Here is a 20,336-nt window from a genome sequence, read left to right as displayed (position 1 = left end):
AATGTAATGCAGACTTAGGAGCACAATGGTGAGACGTGGCACCAGGGTAAGTGAAAAGTGCTCTTTTTTATTTGAGACATTCTTTTCATGGGAATACCTCCTTGTGATGCGTGGCTGCCATTCATTGAGTAACAGTTCATATCACAGAGCCCCAAACTGTATCTTGTTACACATAACACAATGCGTATATGTAACTTGCTCTGTATGGAGATGGTTCCATGAGGAAAGGGACCACAGGTGTTGAAAAGAAACTTGAGCTGCAATCCTAGCTGTAACAGTCATGAGGTATGAGATCTGGGCAATTCACATCCCCTCAGATATATAAACAGTTAAAATAATACTTACCTTGCATGATCTTAGTGAGCATTACAACATATCAAGAAATGAATGTCTGGGAAAATCTATTGCTCTAGCAGAGACTGGGCTTGGCACACTGGCAGCCAACATGCTCACCACCACTTCCTGAGTTGGGGCAGGAGAGTTTTTGTCCCAGAGGCACCTGATCATGCAGGGCTGTGTCTTGGCTGCTGGCACAGAGATACACAGCTGAGTCCGTCAGCTCCAAGGAAGTCAAGTTCAGCTCAGCGCGAGAGTCACTGAACTGTTTTCCTGAAAATCGATCTGATAGGTTTCCTTTCTCATTCTCTTGCCTGTTGAAATACTGAATGAGGAATTGGGGGCCCTGGCCCAGGACCTGTTGGTACCAGTACACAGAGCGGTGTCCAGATGCAGGGGAACATCTCAGAATCGCTTGCTGCTTTCTTGGTTTGATCAGGTATTTGGGGGTCTGGGTGACCCCAGAATCCACCAGGCCTGTTGGGGAGGAGACAGAAGGAAGTTGAGGGAAGAGCACAGGGAAGCCTCCTGCTGCAGCCCTCATCGCCAGGCTTCTATCTCAGGGAAGCAAAGACATCTCAGAAGCTCCCACACTGTGTCCAGGACTCACCTGCTCCCAGAAGGCAGAGAGTCACACAGCAGAGGAGCCTGGAGCCCATGGCAGCATCAGGAACCCAAGACTGCTGCTGGCTGGGGCGGGGCTCCTTGGCTGTGTGGTGTAAAGTGCTGACCCTCCTGCTTCCTTGATTGGCGCATTTGCCTATGACGTCACTGCTCTGTGTCTCTGCATGCTGCCCTTGTCCAATCTGACCCCTTACCAATATGCAGGGCCAGCACCTCTGTGCCCTTCCCTGTGCTGCACAGCCCCTCAGCAAAGGGTGGGTTTGAAGTGTGCACTCTCCCTATGTCTCCATATGTCTACAATACGGCTTGTTCTCCCCTCTCTGCTCCTTCCTGACACTCGTCACCAAGCCCTCAGCAGCCGCCCGGACCCCTCACCCTCCACTTCCCATGCAGCCCCCCCTGAGTACATCCCGAAGCTCCAGGCAAGTCCCCACTTCCTTGGCACCGAGGAGCCTGTGCTGGCTCCATGTGTCCCAGGATCTCTCAGGGAACTCAAGCCTGTTCCCTGACACAGGCATGCAGTTAAGGTTCCCTAAAGCTCCCTCTGCTGGGTGATGCTCACCCCTCCCAGCTCACCTGGTTGCATGGGCCACAGTGCCTCCTACTTGCCAGTGGTTCACAGTCTCATGGATTTGCATCCTCTGTCTAAAGCAAGGGTACAGAAACCCCATAGCCTTAATACACACTCACACACACACACACACTCACACACACACTCACATTCTAGTGTTCTACTGCCTTCCCATCCTGGCTGAATTACGGTTCATCTTCAAATCTACTCTTAGCCTCTGGAAGTTGAAGACTCAATGGTCCGACATTGCTACTAAGAAGGAAAGAATCGCTGCACCACTGCAGTGATGGTACTCAGCCAAGATGGAAATAATCGCCATAAAAGAAACACTCTGAGGATCTCACGTGACTGCCTGGAGACCTGTATCCCATACCTACCTCTGATGAATCGGATACATGTATTTCCAGATGTCTTGTATAAATTAAGCATTTCCAAATTCTAGTTGATACAATTTGTAAAGAGGTTTTATATATACGAACTCATATATTTCTGCACTTATGAAATCTTGATGTAATGGGGCAATGGAAGATATATTTTGACTTTGAGAAGATTTTGATGAGGGAGGTGGTGCCAAGCTGGCCGAGGTTAGGTGAGATGCTGAGGAAGTCAGGGGCGGGAGGATGTACATAGAAAGCCAGTCTCTCCTTCAGATGGACTCACATGAGATTTGGATAATTGATAATTAACTGAAGCTGATTTCTCTTTGATGACTCCAGACAACTTGCTCAAAGCAGACCATGTGGAGAGGGCACTTTAAAGGCTTCCCTGTGACTTGGGAAGGGACATGACCTGGATGAGGGAGGAGCAGCATGGGTGTGGTAGAGGGAGCCAGGGAGGTGAGGACAGGATGTCCTGTCCACCCAAGAAAGGTGGGCAAGAGCAGAGACCACATGAGAGCCAGTCGGGGAGAACCTTCCAGAGGAAGCATTGAAGTGAGACAAGGTGATCTGTTTTTATCTAATTTACCAGCAACCTTCCCTCCTGGAGGTCTCAGGCTCAGGTGATGACTAGCAGTCAGAGCTGGAGAAACATCTTCTTGGTTCACAGGGAGGATGCAGGGGAAAGACAGACATGGATGGTGGACATATGTCTCGGAGTCCCTGAGTGAAGTTTGGGTCAGCCTAGTCCATACACCTAGGGTCACACTGCAGGCACATGGCTAACCAAGCCCTGAGGCTCCCGGTTCTAGGAGCTTTCACTTGGACCCCCTGTCTTTTTGCACAGAGAGCAGGTGGCCATGCAGCACCGTGGAGTAACTGCTGGCACAGAAGTACACAGATGTCTGGGAGTGGTTGGCAGACTCCAGCGTGAGAGGGAAGTTCTCTGTGCTTGATCTGGAGACTCTGTACCCGTTGGGCACGTCTCCTTTCTCTGTGGTGGGAGGCCCAGCTGAATAATAGATCAGCCTCAGCCCGTGTCCCAGGTCTTGTGGGTACCAGTACATATAGTTATGATCCAGATCCTGAGTACATGTCAGTGTCGTGCTCTGTCCTCTCCTCTCGATCTGGAATCTGGGGTCCTGAGTGACACCAGCATGGACTGCCCCTGTGGAGGAGGAGGACGGATGCTGCAGTCACAGAGGACAGGCTTAGTGCTGGCACCCCGAAGGGGACCCTGCCCCCAGGACTCACCTGCCTGCAGGAGACAGAAGACCACACAGCCCAGGAGGCAGGGGCTCATGGCGGGGCAGGGGCAGGTGGAGGACCGTCTGGTCTGAGTGTGGATGAGAGGGCGAGGGGCTCTCCAGGGAGTCCTTCTGAGATGTCACTGTCCCTCCAGGCCCCAGAGACAACCTGTCACATGGCGGCCACGCCCCTTCCCCTAGAGGCTCAAATCAAAGTGATTAGAACAGGGAGATGGCTTGGACAGATTGCTTGGACATGGTCTGAACAGCCGTAAGTCTTACAAAGTGCTGTAACCTTTCCTTAGAGTAGTTTGTACCTTTTATGTATGTTTTACTCCAGAGATAATTCCTTAATTTGTATATGAGCATATTTGTCTACATATTTCTGTAGTTTTGATTCTCAGAGGAAATCCTTAGGGCTTCCTGCTGTCCTTTATGCCCCATGCATCCCGAATACTCCCTCAAGTGTGGTTTCCTCTTTGCTCAACTGACCTAGTCCTGCTCCTGTCCTCTCACCTACAGTGATTCTTTGGGGTCTGGTTCCTTAACTGCAGGGCAGACTCATCACTATTTGAGAAATCACTTGGCTCTATTTCTTCTCAGTTCACTAACATACAGCTGCTGCTGCTGCTGCTACTAAGTTGCTTCAGTCGTGTCCAAGTCTGTGGGACGGCATAGACGGCAGCCCACCAGGACACCTGCCAAATGCAGGTACAGCGGCTTCATGTTTGCCAAAGTATGTGCTTCCCGAGTCTGAGGGCGCAGGGAGGGGACACAGCAAGTAGAACCACCGCAGCCCTAAGACAGAACTTTCTTTGTGGCCAGAAGCTGGTTGCTCAACGCGGATGACATTTTTAAACAAAGGAACATATATATGAGAGGGATTTGGGGAGAAGTGCCGGACTCCAGGATAAATGAAAAGTGCTCTGACTTTATGTGAGACATCCACCCCATGGAAATACTTCCTTGTGAAGCATGACTGCCAGTAATAAATTGATATCCTGGAGCCCTAGAGTGTACCTTGTTGCACAAACCTCACACTCAAAAGGACCCTGTACTTAGAGCGACGCTCTGCTGTTGGGATCTTCAAATTCTCAATAGTCTTTGAACCACGGACTCTGCAAATTATGTGCCAGATCCTGGTTTCACGATTTTAGACCTGCTGTGCCCTCCTGATGGTTGGTTTCCCTTTAGCCTGACCACACGTCTAATGTCTGGGTGACTAAATACTCCTGGTCCTGGGACAGAAAGACACTGAAACTAAAGCGAGAAACAAAGAAGGACCCTCATGTCAAAACCACAACGACCAGGCTTGAATCTGGGCCTGGCAAGCCCTCGAGTGGTTCCATGCATGTGCTCAGGACTTCTCTGGTCCAGGAGACAGAAGCACACCGTAAGGGGTGTCATACCCAGGCCAGGCCAGAAGAAAGGGGCCTTTCCAGCTCAAGGCCTGTGGCCTGAATCCTTGGCATCAAGTCATAGGAACCCTTCTCCCACATGGAATTATCACTCACGGATACAACTGCTGCTGGTGGTCAGGCCAGCCCAGGACCTAGTGCGTGAATCTGAAGCCTTGCTAAGTTGTTTCTCATAGAATATTAACAAAAAATCATTATAAAATGATTTCAGAAAAAGGGTTCATGAGAAAAAGAAATCTATGAAATTGCGTCAATAAATTTTACAAAAACAGCCTGTACCAGCTGGTAAGATCTTTGATGGTCATTTTATCAAACCATCAATCCCCAGTTAGGATTGTCCATCACACGGAAATGGTATCTCACGTGGTCAAGCACTTTTTTAATTATAACACTTTCCAGGAGCGCTTAACTGTCTTACATATTTAGCTTCAGGCTAAAAAGGAATTGTTCTGATGGGTATAGACATTAAGTTTTCACCAAAAAAATGCATGAGCAAAACAAATCTACAGCAACAGAAATCATACTGTTGGTTGTCAGGGAAGGAGAGAGTCCCAGAAACGGGGCCTGAGGGAATATCTGCTGATAAAATGTTCTCTGTCTTAAAGGGACAGATGTTTCATCAGCATATACATATATATTGATCAAACCATAGATCTCTTCATTATACAGTGTGAATATACACTTGATCCTTGAACAACACAAGTTTTGAGGGAGTGGGTCCACTTGTGGGTGGATATTTTAATAAATATGTACTAAGATACTGAACAGCTGTGATTGGTTGAATCCATGCATGTGGAATCTCAAATACACCGTTGAATGTGCAATTGAAAATTGCTCAGTTGTGTCCGACTCTTTGCAATCCCATGGACTATACAGTTCATGGAATTCTCCAGGACAGAATACTGGAGTGGGTAGGGTAGACTTTCCCTTCTCCAGGGGATCTTCCCAACTCAGGTCTCCTGCATTGCAGGTGGATTCTTTACCAGCTGAGCCACAAGGGAAGCCCAAGAACACTGGAGTGGGTAGCCTATTCCTTCTGCAGTGGATCTTCCCGACCCAGGAATCAAACTGGGGTCTTCTGCATTGCAGGTGGATTCTTTACCAAGTGAGCTGTCAGGGGAGCCCCCAGTCTATAAAGTTGTAGGAGGTTCAGGGACCCTAAAACCTACATTGTTTACTGGTAAACTACAGTTCAAATATCAATAAAAGTGATTAAAAAAAATCTGAGGTGAGATGTTACATACACTTTTTTAGTTCATGTAATGAATCATTAGGCATAATATTCCTTTCACTGGGACTTCTAATGTCCTCAATTAAAGGCTTCCAAGGCAAAACATGTCCATCTCTACCTTTGCACCTAGGAAATGGTAGAAGAGGCTGTCAGAGGTTAGCAAAGGGAATCAAGAAATCCAGAGTCCTGTTATATGCCAGGGACTTCATGCTTATTAAATACTTATGAAAGTAAGGTGGTGTGGTGGCTAATTGAACATGTCTCCTTGACTGTGCCAGAGACATTTAATTAAACTTTATTCTGGATGTTAAGTGAAGGTATTTTTGGAAGAGGTTAACATATAAATTCTCCAAGCCAGGCTTCAGCAATATGTGAACCGTGAACTTCCTGATGTTCAAGCTGGTTTTAGAAAAGGCAGAGGAACCAGAGATCAAATTGCCAACATCTGCTGGATCATGGAAAAAGCAAGAGAGTTCCAGAAAAACATCTATTTCTGCTTTATTGACTATACCAAAGCCTTTGACTATGTGGATCACAATAAAGAGTGGAAAATTCTGAAAGAGATGGGAATACCAGACCACCTGTCCTGCCTCTTGAGAAACATGTATGCAGGTCAGGAAGCAACAGTTAGAATTGGACATGGAACAACAGACTGGTTCCAAATAGGAAAAGGAGTACGTCAAGGCTGTATACTGTCACCCTGCTTATTTGACTTCTATGCAGAGTACATCATGAGAAATGCTGGACTGGAAGAAGAACAAGTTGAAATCAAGATTGCTGGGAGAAATATCAATAACCTCAGATATGTAGATGACACCACCCTTATGGCAGAAAGTGAAGAGGAACTCAAAAGCCTCTTGATGAAAGTGAAAGAGGAGAGTGAAAAAATTGGCTTAAAACTCAACATTCAGAAAACGAAGATCACGCATCCGGTCCCATGACTTCATGGCAAATAGATGGGGAAACAGTGGAAACAGTGTCAGACTTTATTTTTTTGGGCTCCAAAATCACTGCAGATGGTGACTGCAGCCATGAAATTAAAAGACACTTACTCCTTGGAAGGAAAGTTATGACCAACCTAGCTAGCATATTCAAAAGCAGAGACATTACTTTGCCAACAAAGGTCCGTCTAGTCAAGGCTCTGGTTTTTCCTATGGTCATGTATGAATGTGAGAGTTGGACTGTGAAGAAGGCTGAACGCTGAAGAATTGATGCTTTTGAACTGTGATGTTGGAGAAGACTCTTGAGAGTCCCTTGGACTGCAAGGAGATCCAAGCAGTCCGTTCTGAAGGAGATCAGCCCTGGGATTTCTTTGGAGGGAATGATGTTGAAGCTGAAACTCCAGTACTTTGGCCACCTCATGCGAAGAGTTGACTCATTGGAAAAGACTCTGATGCTGGGAGGGATTGGGGGCAGGAGGAGAAGGGGACAACAGAGGATGAGATGGCTACATGGCATCACTGATTCAATGGATGTGAGTCTGAGTGAACTCCGGGAGTTGGTGATGGACAGGGAGACCTGGCGTGCTGTGATTCATGGAGTCACAAAGAGTCAGACATGACTGAGCGATTGAACTGAACTGAACTGAACATATAAATAGGTAGATTTTAACATTAAATTAGATTAACATTTGAAACAGATGATCTTCCATTCCATAGTCTTAGTGGGCCTCTTCCAACCAGTGAAGATATGTATAGAAGGAAAAGTCTGATCCCCCCCACCCCAGGTAAGAGACAACTGTTCAGCTGATGGCCTTCAAACAGGACCATCAGTTCTTGGGCCTTTGAATTTAAACATCAGCTCTCCCTGAACCTCTAGATTCACCAGTCCAACCTGGAGATTTGGATTTGTCAGCTGTAAGAGCTATGTGGAACGAACTCCTTTAAAAGATGGGGAGCAGGAAACACAGGTATTGAGGACAGCCTTGATTCTGATTCCTTGTCTGGCAGTTAGGAAATATGAGGCCTGGGCAAGTCACTTCCCATCAGATGTATAAACAGTTAAAATACTCTTTATCTTGCATGATCTTTGTGAGCATTAAAACATACAAAGGAAAGAATGTCTGGGAAAGTCTATCAGTTCTACCTGGGTCTGGGTCTCGCTGGCTGGCAACTGACACCCTGGCAACCACTTCCTGAGCTGGGGTAGGAGTGTTTTTGTCCCAGAGGCATCTGATCATGCAGGTCTGTGTCTTGGCTGCTGGCACAGAGATACATGGCACAGTCCATCAGCTCCAAGGAGGTCAAGTTCAGCTCAGAGCGAGAGTCACTGAACTGTTTTCCTGAGAATCGATCCAGGAGGTGAGATTCTCCCCTCACTTTCAGGTTGTAATACTGAACGAGGAACTGGGGGCCCTGGCCCAGGGCCTGTTGGTACCAGTACACAGAGAAGTGTCCAGAGTGAGGGGAACATCTCAGAGTCGCTTGCTGCTTTCTTGATTTGATCAGGTATTTGGGAGTCTGGGTGACTCCAGAATCCACCAGGCCTGTTGGGAAGAGACAAGGAAGCTGAGGGCAGAGCACAGGGGAAGCCTCCTGCTGCAGCCCTCATCGCCAGGCTTCTATCTCAGGGAGGCGACGACATCTCAGAAGCTCCCACACTGTGTCCAGGACTCACCTGCTCCCAGAAGGCAGAGAGTCACACAGCAGAGGAGCCTGGAGCCCATGGCAGCATCAGGAACCCAAGACCACTGCTGGCAGGAGGTGGGACTCCTGGGGAGAGTGGTCTATCGGAGCGTTTGCCTATGTCACTGCCCTGTGTCTCTGCAGGCTGTTTCCTGATCCACTGGACCCCTTGGCAGGATCCATGGTGGACTCCTCTATGCCCTTCCCTGTCCTGCACAGCCCCTCAGCAAAGGGTGGGTGTGAGGTAAGCACTGTCCCCATGTCCCCATATGCCCATCACATGCCTTTTTCTTCTCTTCCTGTCCCTGCCTGACACTCATCACCCAGCCCTCACCAGCCACACTAATCCCTCACCCTCCACTCCCCATGCTGCTCCAGGAGACGGCCCCCTGGACACATCCTGAGGCTCCAGGCAAGTCCCCACTCCCCTGGGCAGTGAGGAGTCTGTGCTGGGTCCATGTGTCTGGACCACTCAGGGAACTCAAACCTGCTCCCTGATGCAGGCATGTAGCCAAGGTTCCCTTAAGCTGCCCTCTCCAGGGTGGCTCTCAACCCCTCCCAGCACACCCTGCTTACCATGGACCCACAGTGCCTCCTACTGGCCCATGGTCCACAGTCTCACAGATCTGTGCCTTCTGTCTAAATCAAGAATAGAAATTAAATGCTTCGTGGCTTTGGTAGTGACCGCCTTGCTATGCAGGTGTGAGCCTGGCCAGCGCCTTCCCCAGGAGACCAAGGCCAGCCCCTGCTCCTTGGTGAGCATATGTAACTGAAAGGCTGTGATCAAGAATGCTGATATGTCAGAGGAGATGCAACAGGACTCAGTGGAGTGTGCTACTCAGGCACTGGAGAAGTATAATACAGAGAAGGGCATCCCGGCCCACATCAAGAAGGAGTCTAACAAGAAGTACAACCCCGTGTGGCACTGCATCGTGGGGAGGAACTTCTGTAGTTATGTGACATATGAAACCAAAATCTTCATCTGCTGCTACCTGGGCCAAGTGGTCAATCTCCTGTTCAAATCTGGTTAAAAGCATGGACTGTGCCACACACCTATTGATCCATCCAAAAACCAGGACTGCAGCCTAAGGTCCAAATACCAGAGACTGAAGTCTTCAGCCCTGCCTAAGGGAACACCTCCATCTTTGAACCTTTATTGGGTTTTGTATGGGGCATTCTCTGTACTGGTTTGTTGTGGTTATAAAGCAATTATCAAAATGGCTTACATTTGTATTTATTTTCTATTCCATACTTCTCTGCCCATGTTTTTTTTCTCTTCGAAATCCATTGCTTTAAAGAAAGAAGTCTTTTGGAGAAGGGTGTGTTAATAAACCGTTTGTTCAAATAATCTAGAGTTGAAGATGGCCTCTTTAGTTGATCTTGGGTAGGCTGGTGGGGGTGATTCCTTGAAGTTTCTGCGGGATGTAACAGACTAGCCTATTCAGCACTCTTGTGTTTCATTCTTGCCCATCCTGCTCCTGTCGTGCAAGGGAGAATGCTACTCAGAAGTGCGTGTTGAGAGAGGCACGGCAGAGAAACTACTGGACCAACTCTTACTCCTAATCTGATAAGTACATTCTTTAAGCACTCCTTTTGTGATAACAGCTATAGAGTGCTCTGGGCCTTAGGCCTCACGAGATGATGAGTGTGTCATGGAAGACCTTTAAGCTTTCTAGGGCTGTGAAATGGAAACAAGCTGGTAAGAAAGTTGGGCTAATGAGAAATCTGTTGGGCTCTAGACATTTCCCCTCCCCTGCCTGGCCAAAGTATACTCTAAAGATCATAGGTGGTCTTAAAGGGAAAAAGCTTTTAAGTAGCAGCCCTCCTTGTGATTCTACTAAAGTCTGCAGGAATTTAAACTTACAAGCCTGCTGTGCTGTGCTTGAACTGGCTATGTTCACATATGAGTTGGAGCTTTCATTAAAAGACACAATTAAAGCAAAAAAAGAATAGATATTCCCCACAACCCCACCTGCAACCCCTCTACACATAGACACACAAATACACACCCCTGATCTACTGCCTTCCCAGTCTGAGAGAATTAGGGTGGATCCTGAAATCCACTCTTATCCTCTGGAGGTAAAAGACTGAACGATCTGACACTTTTACTAAGAAGGAGGAAATTATTGCACCACTACAGGGGCAGTAGTTAGCTGAGATGAAAATACATGACCATAAGGTAAATACTCTCAAGATCTCAAGTGAATCCGCCAGGACACATGTATTCCATAACTACTTCTGATTAATCAGATGCATATATTTCTAGATTTCCTATTGAAATTAAGCTTATTACCGAATTCCAGGTAATGCATTTTATAAAGAGGTTTTATATATATGGATTCATTTATCTCTGCACTTATAAAATCTTGATATCATGAGGCAATGGAGGATATATTTTGACTTTGAGAAGATTTTGATGAGGGAGGTGGGCCAACCTGGCCTAGGTTAGGTGAGATGCTAAGGAGATCGGTGGGGCTGGACGGAAAACACACACAGACAGTCCGTCCTCTTTCAGTGGACTCACATGAAGTTTTGGACAATTGGTAATCAACTGAAGTTGGTTTCTCTTTGATGACTCCAGACAGCTTCCTCAAAGCAGACCACGTGGACAAGCCACTTTAAAAACTACCTTGTGATTTGGGAAGGGACGTGACCATAGCTCAGTTGGTTAAGAATCCACCTGCAATGCAGGAGACCCTGGGTGGGGAAGATCCACTGGAGAAGGGAAAGGCTGCCCACTCCAGTATTCTGGCCTGGAGAATTCCAGGGACTACACAGTGCATGGGGTCGCAAAGATGCGGACATGACTGAGCGACTTTCACTTTCGTGACTCAGATGAAGGAGGAACAATGTGGCTGGAGTAGAAAGGGCCAGGAAGGTGGGAGAGGAGTGACTTACCCACCCAGGAAAGGTGGGCAAGAGAAGAGAGCACACGAGAGCCAGGCTGGGGGAGAACCTTCCAGAGAGACAGCGATGAGCTGCCTGAGGTGGGACACGAGGGCCTCTTTTTATCTAGTTTACAAACAATCTTCCCTCCTGGAGGTCTCAGGCTCAGGTGATGACTAGGAGTCAGAGCGGGGGAAACTCCCGGTTCACAGGGAGGATACAGAGAAAAGACAGCAATGGATGGTGGACACATGTCCACATGGCCTGGAGTGAGGTCCGGGCCAGCACAGACCACACTCTCAGGGTCACACTGCAGGCACGTGGCAGCAAAGCCCTGAGGCTGCTGGTGCTAGGAGCCTACAAGCAAGGGGCTGCCTTGCCTTTTTGCACAGAGAGGAGGTGACCCTGCAGCGCTGTGGAGTAACTGCTGGCGCAGAAGTACGCAGATGTCTGGGAGCGGTTGGCAGACTCCAGTGTGAGAGGGAAGTCCTCTGTGCTTGGTCTGGAGACGCTGTAGCCCTCGGGTACATCTCCCTTCTGTGTGTCAGGAGGGTCATTTGAGTAATGGATCAGCCTCATTCCGTGTCCCACGTCTTGTCGGTACCAGTACATATAATCGTGTTTCAGATCCTGAGTGCATCTCAGTGTCGCTTTCTGTCCTGACCTCACGACCTGGAATCTGGGGTCCTGAGTGACCCCAGCATGGACCGCCCCTGTGGAGAAGGAGGACCGGTGCTGTAGTCACAGCACACAGGCTTAGTGCTGGCACCCCGAAGGGGCCCCTGCCCCCCAGGACTCACCTGCCTGCAGGAGACAGAAGACCACACAGCCCAGGAAGCAGGGGCTCATGGCGGGGGTGGGGTTGCAGAGGGCCCTCTGGTGTGTGTGTGGATGAGAGGGAGAGGCGCTCTCCAGGGAGTCCTTCTGAGATGTCACTCTCCCTGCCAGGCTCCAGAGCCAACTTGTCACTCAGGGGCCACGCCCCTTCCCCCAGAGGCTCAAATCAGAAATGAACCTGAGAGAACTGTTCACAACAGGAAGACCCATCCAGATCAACAGGCATCAGCCTTACAAGTTGTAACCTGTAAAACTGTTTGCAACTTTATGTATACTTTGTTCCAGAGATAATTCTTCATTAAACTTATATTTGTCTTATTTATCCACATATTTAGGTAGCCTTTTTAAAGTTATTTTTAACTGGAGTCTAATTGCTTTGCAAAGTGTGTTGGTTTGTGCTGTACACCACGTGACTCAGCCATTAGTATGCATATATCCCCTCCCTCTTGAACTTCCCTCCCTCTGAGCCCTGCACTTGACCCCTCTAGGTCCTCAGAGGGCAAAGAGCTGAGCTCCCTGTGCAGTACAGCAGCTTCCCACTAGCTCTCTACTTTACATATGTAATGGGATTTCTTAGTTTGGATTCTTGGGGAAAAGTCCTCATAGCCTCTGCTGCCCTTTATGACTCTTGTGTCCCACCTGTGCCTTCAAGTGTCCGTTTCTACTTTGTTTAGTTGATCGCATTGTGTTTTTTTTTCCTTCCACCTGATTCTTCTGGTATCTGGTTCCCCAGCCTTGGGGCAGGCTCATGGACATTTGAGGAATCCTTTGAGTCTATTTCTTACCAATTGGCTGATAGACTGGGCACCTGCTGAATGCAGCTACGGCTCCTTCATGTTCACCAGAGGACATGCTTCCTGTGTCTGAATGGGGGGAGCAGCACAGCTCTAACCCACCTTTCTCCGAGGAGAGTAGATGGCTGCTCAGCACCGTGGGTGACATGGGAGCACAAAGGAATACAGATGAGGAAGGGACTGGAGGGAGGTGGCAGATCGGGGCAAATGAAAACTGCTCCCTTTTTATTTGAGACAGCCATTCCACGCATGTAACTCCCTAAGTAGCATAGATGAAAGTGAAAGTGTTAGTCACTCAGTTGTGTCCAACTCTGCAACACCATGGACTAGATTTCTCCCACCAGGCTCCTCTGTCCATGGGATTTTCCAAACAAGAATACTGGAGTGGATTGTCATTTCCTTCTCCAAGGGATCTTCCTGACCCAGGGATCAAACCTGGGTCTCCTGCATTGCAGGCAGACTCTTTACCATCTGAGCCACCAGGGGAAACCCTTATGTAGTATGCCTGATCTTAATTAACAGATACCACAGGGTCCCGAACTATCTTGTTACACAGAAGCTCCCACTTTGAAGGACCCTGTACTTGATGCAATGCTCTGCTGTTGTGATCTTCAAACACTCAACAATAGTTGAAACATGGACCCTGCAAATTATGCACCTGGTCCTGGTTACATGGTTTTGGACCTGTGATGACCTCCTGATGTTCTGTTTTCCTTGATCCCAACCACATGTCTGGGGTCTGAGTAATGCTGCATTCCTGGCACCTGGGATAGAAAGGCATAGAAACAAAAGTCAGAAGCAGCAAAGGAGTCTGAATTTATGACCACAGCAGCAAGACTTGACCTGGGTCTGGCAAGCCCACTAGTGGTTCCACATCCATGCTCAGAACTTCTTTCTTCCAGAAGACAGCAGGGCACCCAGCACAGGAGACTCATGCCCAGGCCATGCCAGAAGAGAAAGAGCAGCTTTCCATCTCAAGGCCTGTGTCTTGGATACTTACGGTCGAAGCAAAGGGGACCTGTGTCTCAACATGGAATGGTATCTCACCAAAATTCCTAGTGTCCACGGTCTTGCCAGGGGAGAACACACTGAGTGAGCATGAAACCCAGCTATGTGTGCATCTCATGGAATCTCAACATCAATTCCTGGGAAGTGATAACTTCTTCTCAAAATATCATTATCAAGTGATTTCAGGGAATGGGCTCATGAGGACAAATTTATGAAAGTGAGTAAATAAATTTTACAAAAATAGCTTGTAGCAGCTGGCATGACCTTTTAATGGTCATTTTATCAAACTGTCCATCTCCAGATAGGATAGTCCCTGACATGGATGTGGTGCTCACATGGTTTCAAATACTTCTCTAACCATAAGACTTTCCAGGAGCTCCTAACTTTCTTCAATATTTTACACTTGCCTAAAAGAGAATTGTTTTAATGGGTATAGAGCTTATATTTTCAGTAAAAAGATGCCTGAGTAAAACACATCTCTAGCAACAGACATCATATTGTTGGTAGTCAGGGAAGGAGAGAGGTATGGGAAAGGGACCTGAAGAAACTTTCTGGTGATGGAAATGTTCTGTATTGTAATAGGGTGGATGTTGCATGGCACATGCATATACTCTGTCCATTATACAGTGTGTAATGTTTATGGTATTTACAGCTGAACTTTGAACAACACAGGTTGGAATTGAGTAGGTCCATTTTTGTGTGGATGTTTTAATAAATACTTATTAAGGGAAACTAAAAGACTCTTCCTCCTTGGAAGAAAAGCAATGACAAACCTAGACAGCATATTAAAAAGCAGAGACATCACTTTGTCAATCAAGGTCTGTCTAGTCAAAGCTATGGTTTTTCCATTACTCATGTATGGATGTGAGAGCTGGACCATAAAGAAAGCTGAGTGCCGAACAACTGATGCTTTAGAACTGTGGTGTTGGAGACGACTCTTGAGAGTCCCTTGGACAGCAAGGATATCAAAGCAGTCAATCCTAAGGGAAATCAGTCCTAAATATTCTTTGGAAGGACTGAAGCTGAAATGCCAATACTTTGGCCACAAGATGTGAAGAGCTGATTCATTGGAAAAGACACTGATGCTGGGAGAGATTGAAGGTGGGAGGAGAAGGGGACGACAGAGCATGAGATGGTTGAATGGCATCACTGACTCCATGGACTTGAGTTTGAGCAAGCTCCGGGAATTGGTGATGGACAGGGAAGCCTGGCATGCTGTAGTCAAACATGGGGTCTCAGAAGTCAGACACGACTGAGTGACTGTACTGAACTGAAGGTACTGCCCAATTTGACTGGCTGAATCTGTAGACCTGGAATCCCACACACAGATGGATGAATGTGAAGTTATACACAAAGTTTTGATTACGGTGTTGTGGATGTCTCAGGGACCCTAAAGCACACGTGAGTTAAAGGTTAACTGTAGAGCTTCCCAGGTGGCACAGTGGTAAAGAATCCAGCTGCCATTGAGGAGATGTGGATTTGATCCCTGAGTCAGGAAGATGTCCTGGAGAGGGAAATGGAAACCCACTGCAGAATTTTGCCTTGGGAATCCCATAGACGAGGCGCCTGGCAGGCTACAGTGCATAGGGTCGCAAAGAGTCAGATACAACTGAGCACACACATATAATTCACACTTTAAAATATCTGAGGAGGCATATATATTACACACTCTTGTTAATTTCATGTGATGACTCATCAGGCATAAATACTTTTTTCCTGTCACTTCTGATACCCTCAACTACAGGATTTCAAGGTAACATATGTCCATTTCTACCTTTGCACCTAGAAAATGGTAAAAGAGGCTGTCAGAGTTTAGCAAAGGGAATCAAGAAGTCCAGAGTGTTGTTATGTGCCAGGGACTTCCTGCTTATTAAGTAGTTATACAACAGTGGAACATGGTGTGATGCTATTATAATGTATCACCTTGACTATGCCACAGGTATTTATTTAAACATTATTCTGGGTGTTATATGAGGGTGTTGTTGGAAGAGATTAACATGGAAACACATAGACTTTAATATGAGGTTAGATTAACATTGTAACATTGTAAACAGATGACGTTTCATAGTGTTGGTGGGCATCATTTAACCAGTGAAGACACGAATAGAACAGAGAGACTGATCCTCCCCAAGTAAGAGATAATTGTCCTGGTGATGGCCTTCAATCTGGACCATTAGTTATTCAGCTTTTGAACTAAAACTCAGCTTTCCCTGGGTCTCTACCACCAGCCCAGTATCCAGTTTTGGGACTTACCAGCCTTAACAACTATGTGAACCTACTCCTTTAAAACATGTATACATATGTTTGTTCTATGGGGGGACAGTTCTAAGGGGGGCAAGGACCACAGGTGTTGAGGACAGACGTGAGTCTAATTCCTTGTCTGACAGTAATGAAGTATGAGACCTGGGCAAGTCAGTTCCCCTCGAGTGTATAAATAATTAAAAGAATACTTATCTTGCATGATCTTTGTGAGCATTAAAACACAGTAAAGAAACAATTTCTGGGAAAATCTGTCCACTCTACCAGAGCCTGGGCCTGGCTGGCTGGCAGCCAACACCCTCAAGGCTGCTTCCTGAGCTGGGGCAGGAGTGTTTTTGTCCCAGAGGCACCTGATCATGCAGGGCTGTGTCTTGGCTGCTGGCACAGAGATACATGGCTGAGTCTGTCAGCTCCAAGGAGCTCAAATTCAGCTCAGAGTGAAAGTCACTAAATTGTTTTGCTGAGAATCGATCTGGCATATTTTCTCCTCCACTAACTTGTCCGCGGTAATACTGAACGAGGAACTGGGGGCCCTGGCCCAGGGCCTGTTGGTACCAGTTCACAGAGCTGTGTCCAGAGTCAGGGGAACATCTCAGAGTCGCTTGCTGCTTTCTTGATTTGATCAGGTATTTGGGGGTCTGGGTGACTTCAGAATCCACCAGGCCTGTTGGGAAGGAGACAGAAGGAAGCTGAGGGCAGAGCACAGGGGAAGCCTCCTGCTGCAGCCCTCATCGCCAGGCTTCTATCTCAGGGAGGCAAAGGCATCTCAGAAGCTCCCACACTGTGTCCAGGACTCACCTGCTCCCAGGAGGCAGAGAGTCACACAGCAGAGGAGCCTGGAGCCCATGGCAGCATCAGGAACCCAAGACTGCTGCTGGCTGGCTGCTGCCTCCTGGGGTGAGTGGTGTAAAGTGCTGACCCTCCTGCTTCCCTGATTGGAGCATTTGCCTATGACATCACTGCTCTGTGTCTCTGCAGGCTGCCCTTGTCCACTAGACCCCTTGGGAGGACCCAGGGGTGGCTCCTCTATGCCCTTCCCTGTCCTGCACAACTGCTCAGCAAAGGGTGGGTGTGAAGTGTGCATTCTTCCCATGTCTCCATATGTCCACAATATGACTTCTTCTCCTCTCTCTGCTCCTTCCTGACACTCATCACCGAGCCCTCACCAGCCACCCGAACCCCTCACCCTCCACTTCCTTTGCAGGGTCCCCCTGAGTACATCCTGAAGTTCCAGGGACGACCCCACTCCCCTGGGCAGTGAGGAGTCTGTGCTGGTTCCTTGTGTCCTGGAAGCACTGCGGGAACTCAAACCTGCTCCCTGATGCAGGCATGTAGTCAAGGTTCCCTTAAGCTCCGCTCTCTTGGGTGCCTCTTCAACCCCTCCCAGGCAGCCTGCTTACCATGGACCCACAGTGGCTCCTAGTGGCCAATGGTCCACAGTCTCATGGATTTGCACTTTAGGTCTAAAGCAGGAATAGAAATTCCCAACAGCCCTCAGGACAACCCCTCCACACACACACACACACACATACACACACACACTCACACTCCTGTTCTTATGCCTCCCCAGCCTGGCTGAATTAGGGTTGGTCTTGAAATCCACTCAGCCTCTGGAGGTAAAAGATTGTATGAAGAGACACTTTGACTAAGAAAAAAAAATTGCTCCACCGTTGCTATCACGGTAGTTTGCTAACATGAAATAGTACAGGCCATAAAATAAACACTCTGGTGGTCTCAAGTGAAACCATCCTGGAAACATGTATTCAGAGCTCCTTCTGATTAATCAGAAACCATGTATTTCCAGATTTGATGTTTAAATTAAGTATTGCCAAATTCTAAGTAGTGTACTTTATAAAGAGGTTTTATATATATGAACCGATTTATTTCTATACTTATAAAATCTTGAAATAACTATCCAGTCAGTAGAAGACCTAGGAGGACTTCTCTCCAAAGAAGACATGCAGATGGCCAACAAGCACAAGAAAAGTTTGGCAACAACAGTAATTATCAGAGGAATGCAAGTCAAAACTATAGCGAGGCATCACCTCACACGGGTCAGAATAGGCATCATTAAAAAGTCTACAAGTAGTAAATGCTGGAGACAGTGTGGAGAAAAAGGAACCTCCTACACTGTTGGTGGGAATGAAAACTGGCACAGCTATTAGAAGAGTTCAGTTCAGTTCAGTTCAGTCGCTCAGTCATGTCCGGCTTCTTGCGACCCCATGAACTGCAGCACGCCAGGCCTCCCTGTCTACCACCAACTCCCAGAGTCCACCCAAACCCATGTCCATTGAGTTCGTGATGCCATCCAACCATCTCATCCTCTGTGGCCCCCTTCTCCTTCTGCCCTCAATCTCTCCCAGCGTCAGGGTCTTTTCAAATGAGTCTTAGAAGAGTATGGAGGCTGTTTAAGAAACTAAAAATAGAGTGACTGTATGATCTTGCAATCCCACTTGTAGGCATAAAATTAGACAAAACTATAATTCTAAAAGATACATGGACCTCAATGTTCTTCGTGGCACTATTTACAATACTCAAGATATGGAAGCATCCTAAATATTCATCAACAGATGAATAGATAGAGATAGTATGTGTGTATATATATATATATATATATATATATATATATATATACACAGTGGAGTATTATTCAGCCACAAAAAGAATGAAATAATGTTATTTTCAATAAAATGTTTGGACCTAGAGATTATCATACTAATGGAGTAAGGCAGAGAAAGACAAATATTATATGATACAGCTTACAAGTGGAATCTAAAAAAAAGTACGTAAAAACGAACTCATTTACAAAACAGAAATAGACCCACAGACATAGAAAAGAAACTCATGGTCACCAATGGGGAAAAGTGAAAGTGGAAATTGCTAGTCGCTCAGTGGTGTCTGACTCATAGACTGTAGCCCACCAGGCTTCTCTGTCCATGCGATTACCCAGGCAAGAACACTGGAGTCCGTCGCCATTTCTTTCTCCGGGGTATCTTCCCAACCCAGGGATGGAACCTGGGTCTCCTGCATTGCAGCAGATTCTTTACTGCCTGAGCCACAGGAGAAAGGTGCTGCTGCTGCTGCTAAGTCACGTCAGTCGTGTCCGACTCTGTGCAACCCCGTAGGCGGCAGCCCACCAGGCTCCCCCGTCCCTGGGATTCTCCAGGCAAGAACACTGGAGTGGGTTGCCATTTCCTTCTCCAGTGCATGAAAGTGAAAAGTGAAAGTGAAGTCGCTCAGTCGTGTCCGACTCTTAGTGGGGAGCGATCAATTAGGAGTTTGGGATTAACATATATGCATTACAATATAGAAAATAGATAATAGATAATCAACAAGGACCTACTACATAGCATAGAGAATTATACTTGGTATTTTCTAACAGCTTATAAGGAGAAAGATTCTGAAAACATATACATACACATATATGTATTTTTGTTGTTGTTTTTCAGTCACTAAATTGTGTCTTACTCTTTGTGACCCCATGGACTGTAGCCCGGGTTCCTCTGCTTCCACTATCTCCCAGAGTTAGCTCAAACTCATGTCCATTTAATCAGTGATGCCATCCAACCATCTCATCCTCTGTCATCCCCTTCTCCTCCTGCCTTCGATCTTTCCCAGCATCCGGGATTTTTCCAGTGAGTCAGCTCTTCCCATCAGGTGGCCTAAGTATTGGAGCTTTAGGTGCAGCATCCGTCCTTCCAGTGAATGTTCAGGGTGATTTCCTCTAGGGTGGACTGGTTTGATCTCCTTGCAGTCCAAGGAACTCTCAAGAGTCTTCTCCAACACCAGAGTTCGAAAGCATCAATTCTTCAGTGCTCAGCCTTCTTTATGGTCCAACTCTCACATCCATGCTTGACTACTGGAGAAACCATAGCTTTGACTAGACAGACCTTTATTGGCAAAGTAATGTCTCTGCTTTTTAATATACTCTCTAGGTTGGTCATTGCTTTTCTTCCAAGGAGCAATGGTCTTTTAATTTTGTGACTGCATTCACCATTGGCAGTGATTTTGGAGCCCAAGAAATTGAAATCTGTTACTGCTTCTGCGTTTTCCGCTTCTATACGTGTATGTGTATATGTGCATCACCAAATCACTGAGCTGTACACCTGAAACTAAGACAACAG

General features: G+C 47.1%; 1 protein-coding gene and 4 gene segments (V, D, J or C); 1 reads left to right on the top strand and 4 right to left on the bottom strand.

Moving 5' to 3' along the window:
- Nucleotides 1–176: 176 nt before the first annotated feature.
- On the bottom strand, nt 177–1,043 carry LOC129658700 (T cell receptor beta variable 5-1-like). The segment is given in 2 exon segments: nt 177–813; nt 947–1,043. Coding segments are annotated over 2 exon segments (453 nt in total).
- A 1,683-nt stretch (nt 1,044–2,726) lies between these two features.
- Nucleotides 2,727–3,211, bottom strand: LOC129658404 (T cell receptor beta variable 6-6-like). The segment is given in 2 exon segments: nt 2,727–3,076; nt 3,163–3,211. Coding segments are annotated over 2 exon segments (399 nt in total).
- A 4,674-nt stretch (nt 3,212–7,885) lies between these two features.
- On the bottom strand, nt 7,886–8,472 carry LOC129658403 (T cell receptor beta variable 9-like). The segment is given in 2 exon segments: nt 7,886–8,289; nt 8,421–8,472. Coding segments are annotated over 2 exon segments (453 nt in total).
- Nucleotides 8,473–9,189: 717 nt separating this feature from the next.
- LOC129658699 (dynein light chain 1, cytoplasmic-like) lies at nt 9,190–9,459 on the top strand. The gene has a single exon (XM_055589554.1). The coding sequence runs from the start codon at nt 9,226–9,228 to the stop codon at nt 9,457–9,459; it is 234 nt and encodes a 77-aa protein (XP_055445529.1). The 5' UTR covers nt 9,190–9,225.
- Nucleotides 9,460–11,671: 2,212 nt separating this feature from the next.
- Nucleotides 11,672–17,068, bottom strand: LOC129658401 (T cell receptor beta variable 5-5-like). The segment is given in 3 exon segments: nt 11,672–11,851; nt 16,563–16,876; nt 17,011–17,068. Coding segments are annotated over 3 exon segments (543 nt in total).
- Between the last annotated feature and the right edge of the window lie 3,268 nt (nt 17,069–20,336).

The sequence above is a fragment of the Bubalus kerabau genome, chromosome 8 (genome assembly GCF_029407905.1).
Source record: "Bubalus kerabau isolate K-KA32 ecotype Philippines breed swamp buffalo chromosome 8, PCC_UOA_SB_1v2, whole genome shotgun sequence".
NCBI classification, from domain to species: domain Eukaryota; kingdom Metazoa; phylum Chordata; class Mammalia; order Artiodactyla; family Bovidae; genus Bubalus; species Bubalus kerabau.
The sequence above is the reverse complement of the archived record's forward strand: the minus strand, read 5'-3'. Positions and strand labels throughout refer to the sequence as shown.

Coding starts and splice junctions, on each gene's coding strand:
- LOC129658699 (XM_055589554.1), top strand. CDS start 9,226: ATGTCAGAGGAGATGCAACAGGACTCAGTGGAGTGTGCTACTCAGGCA.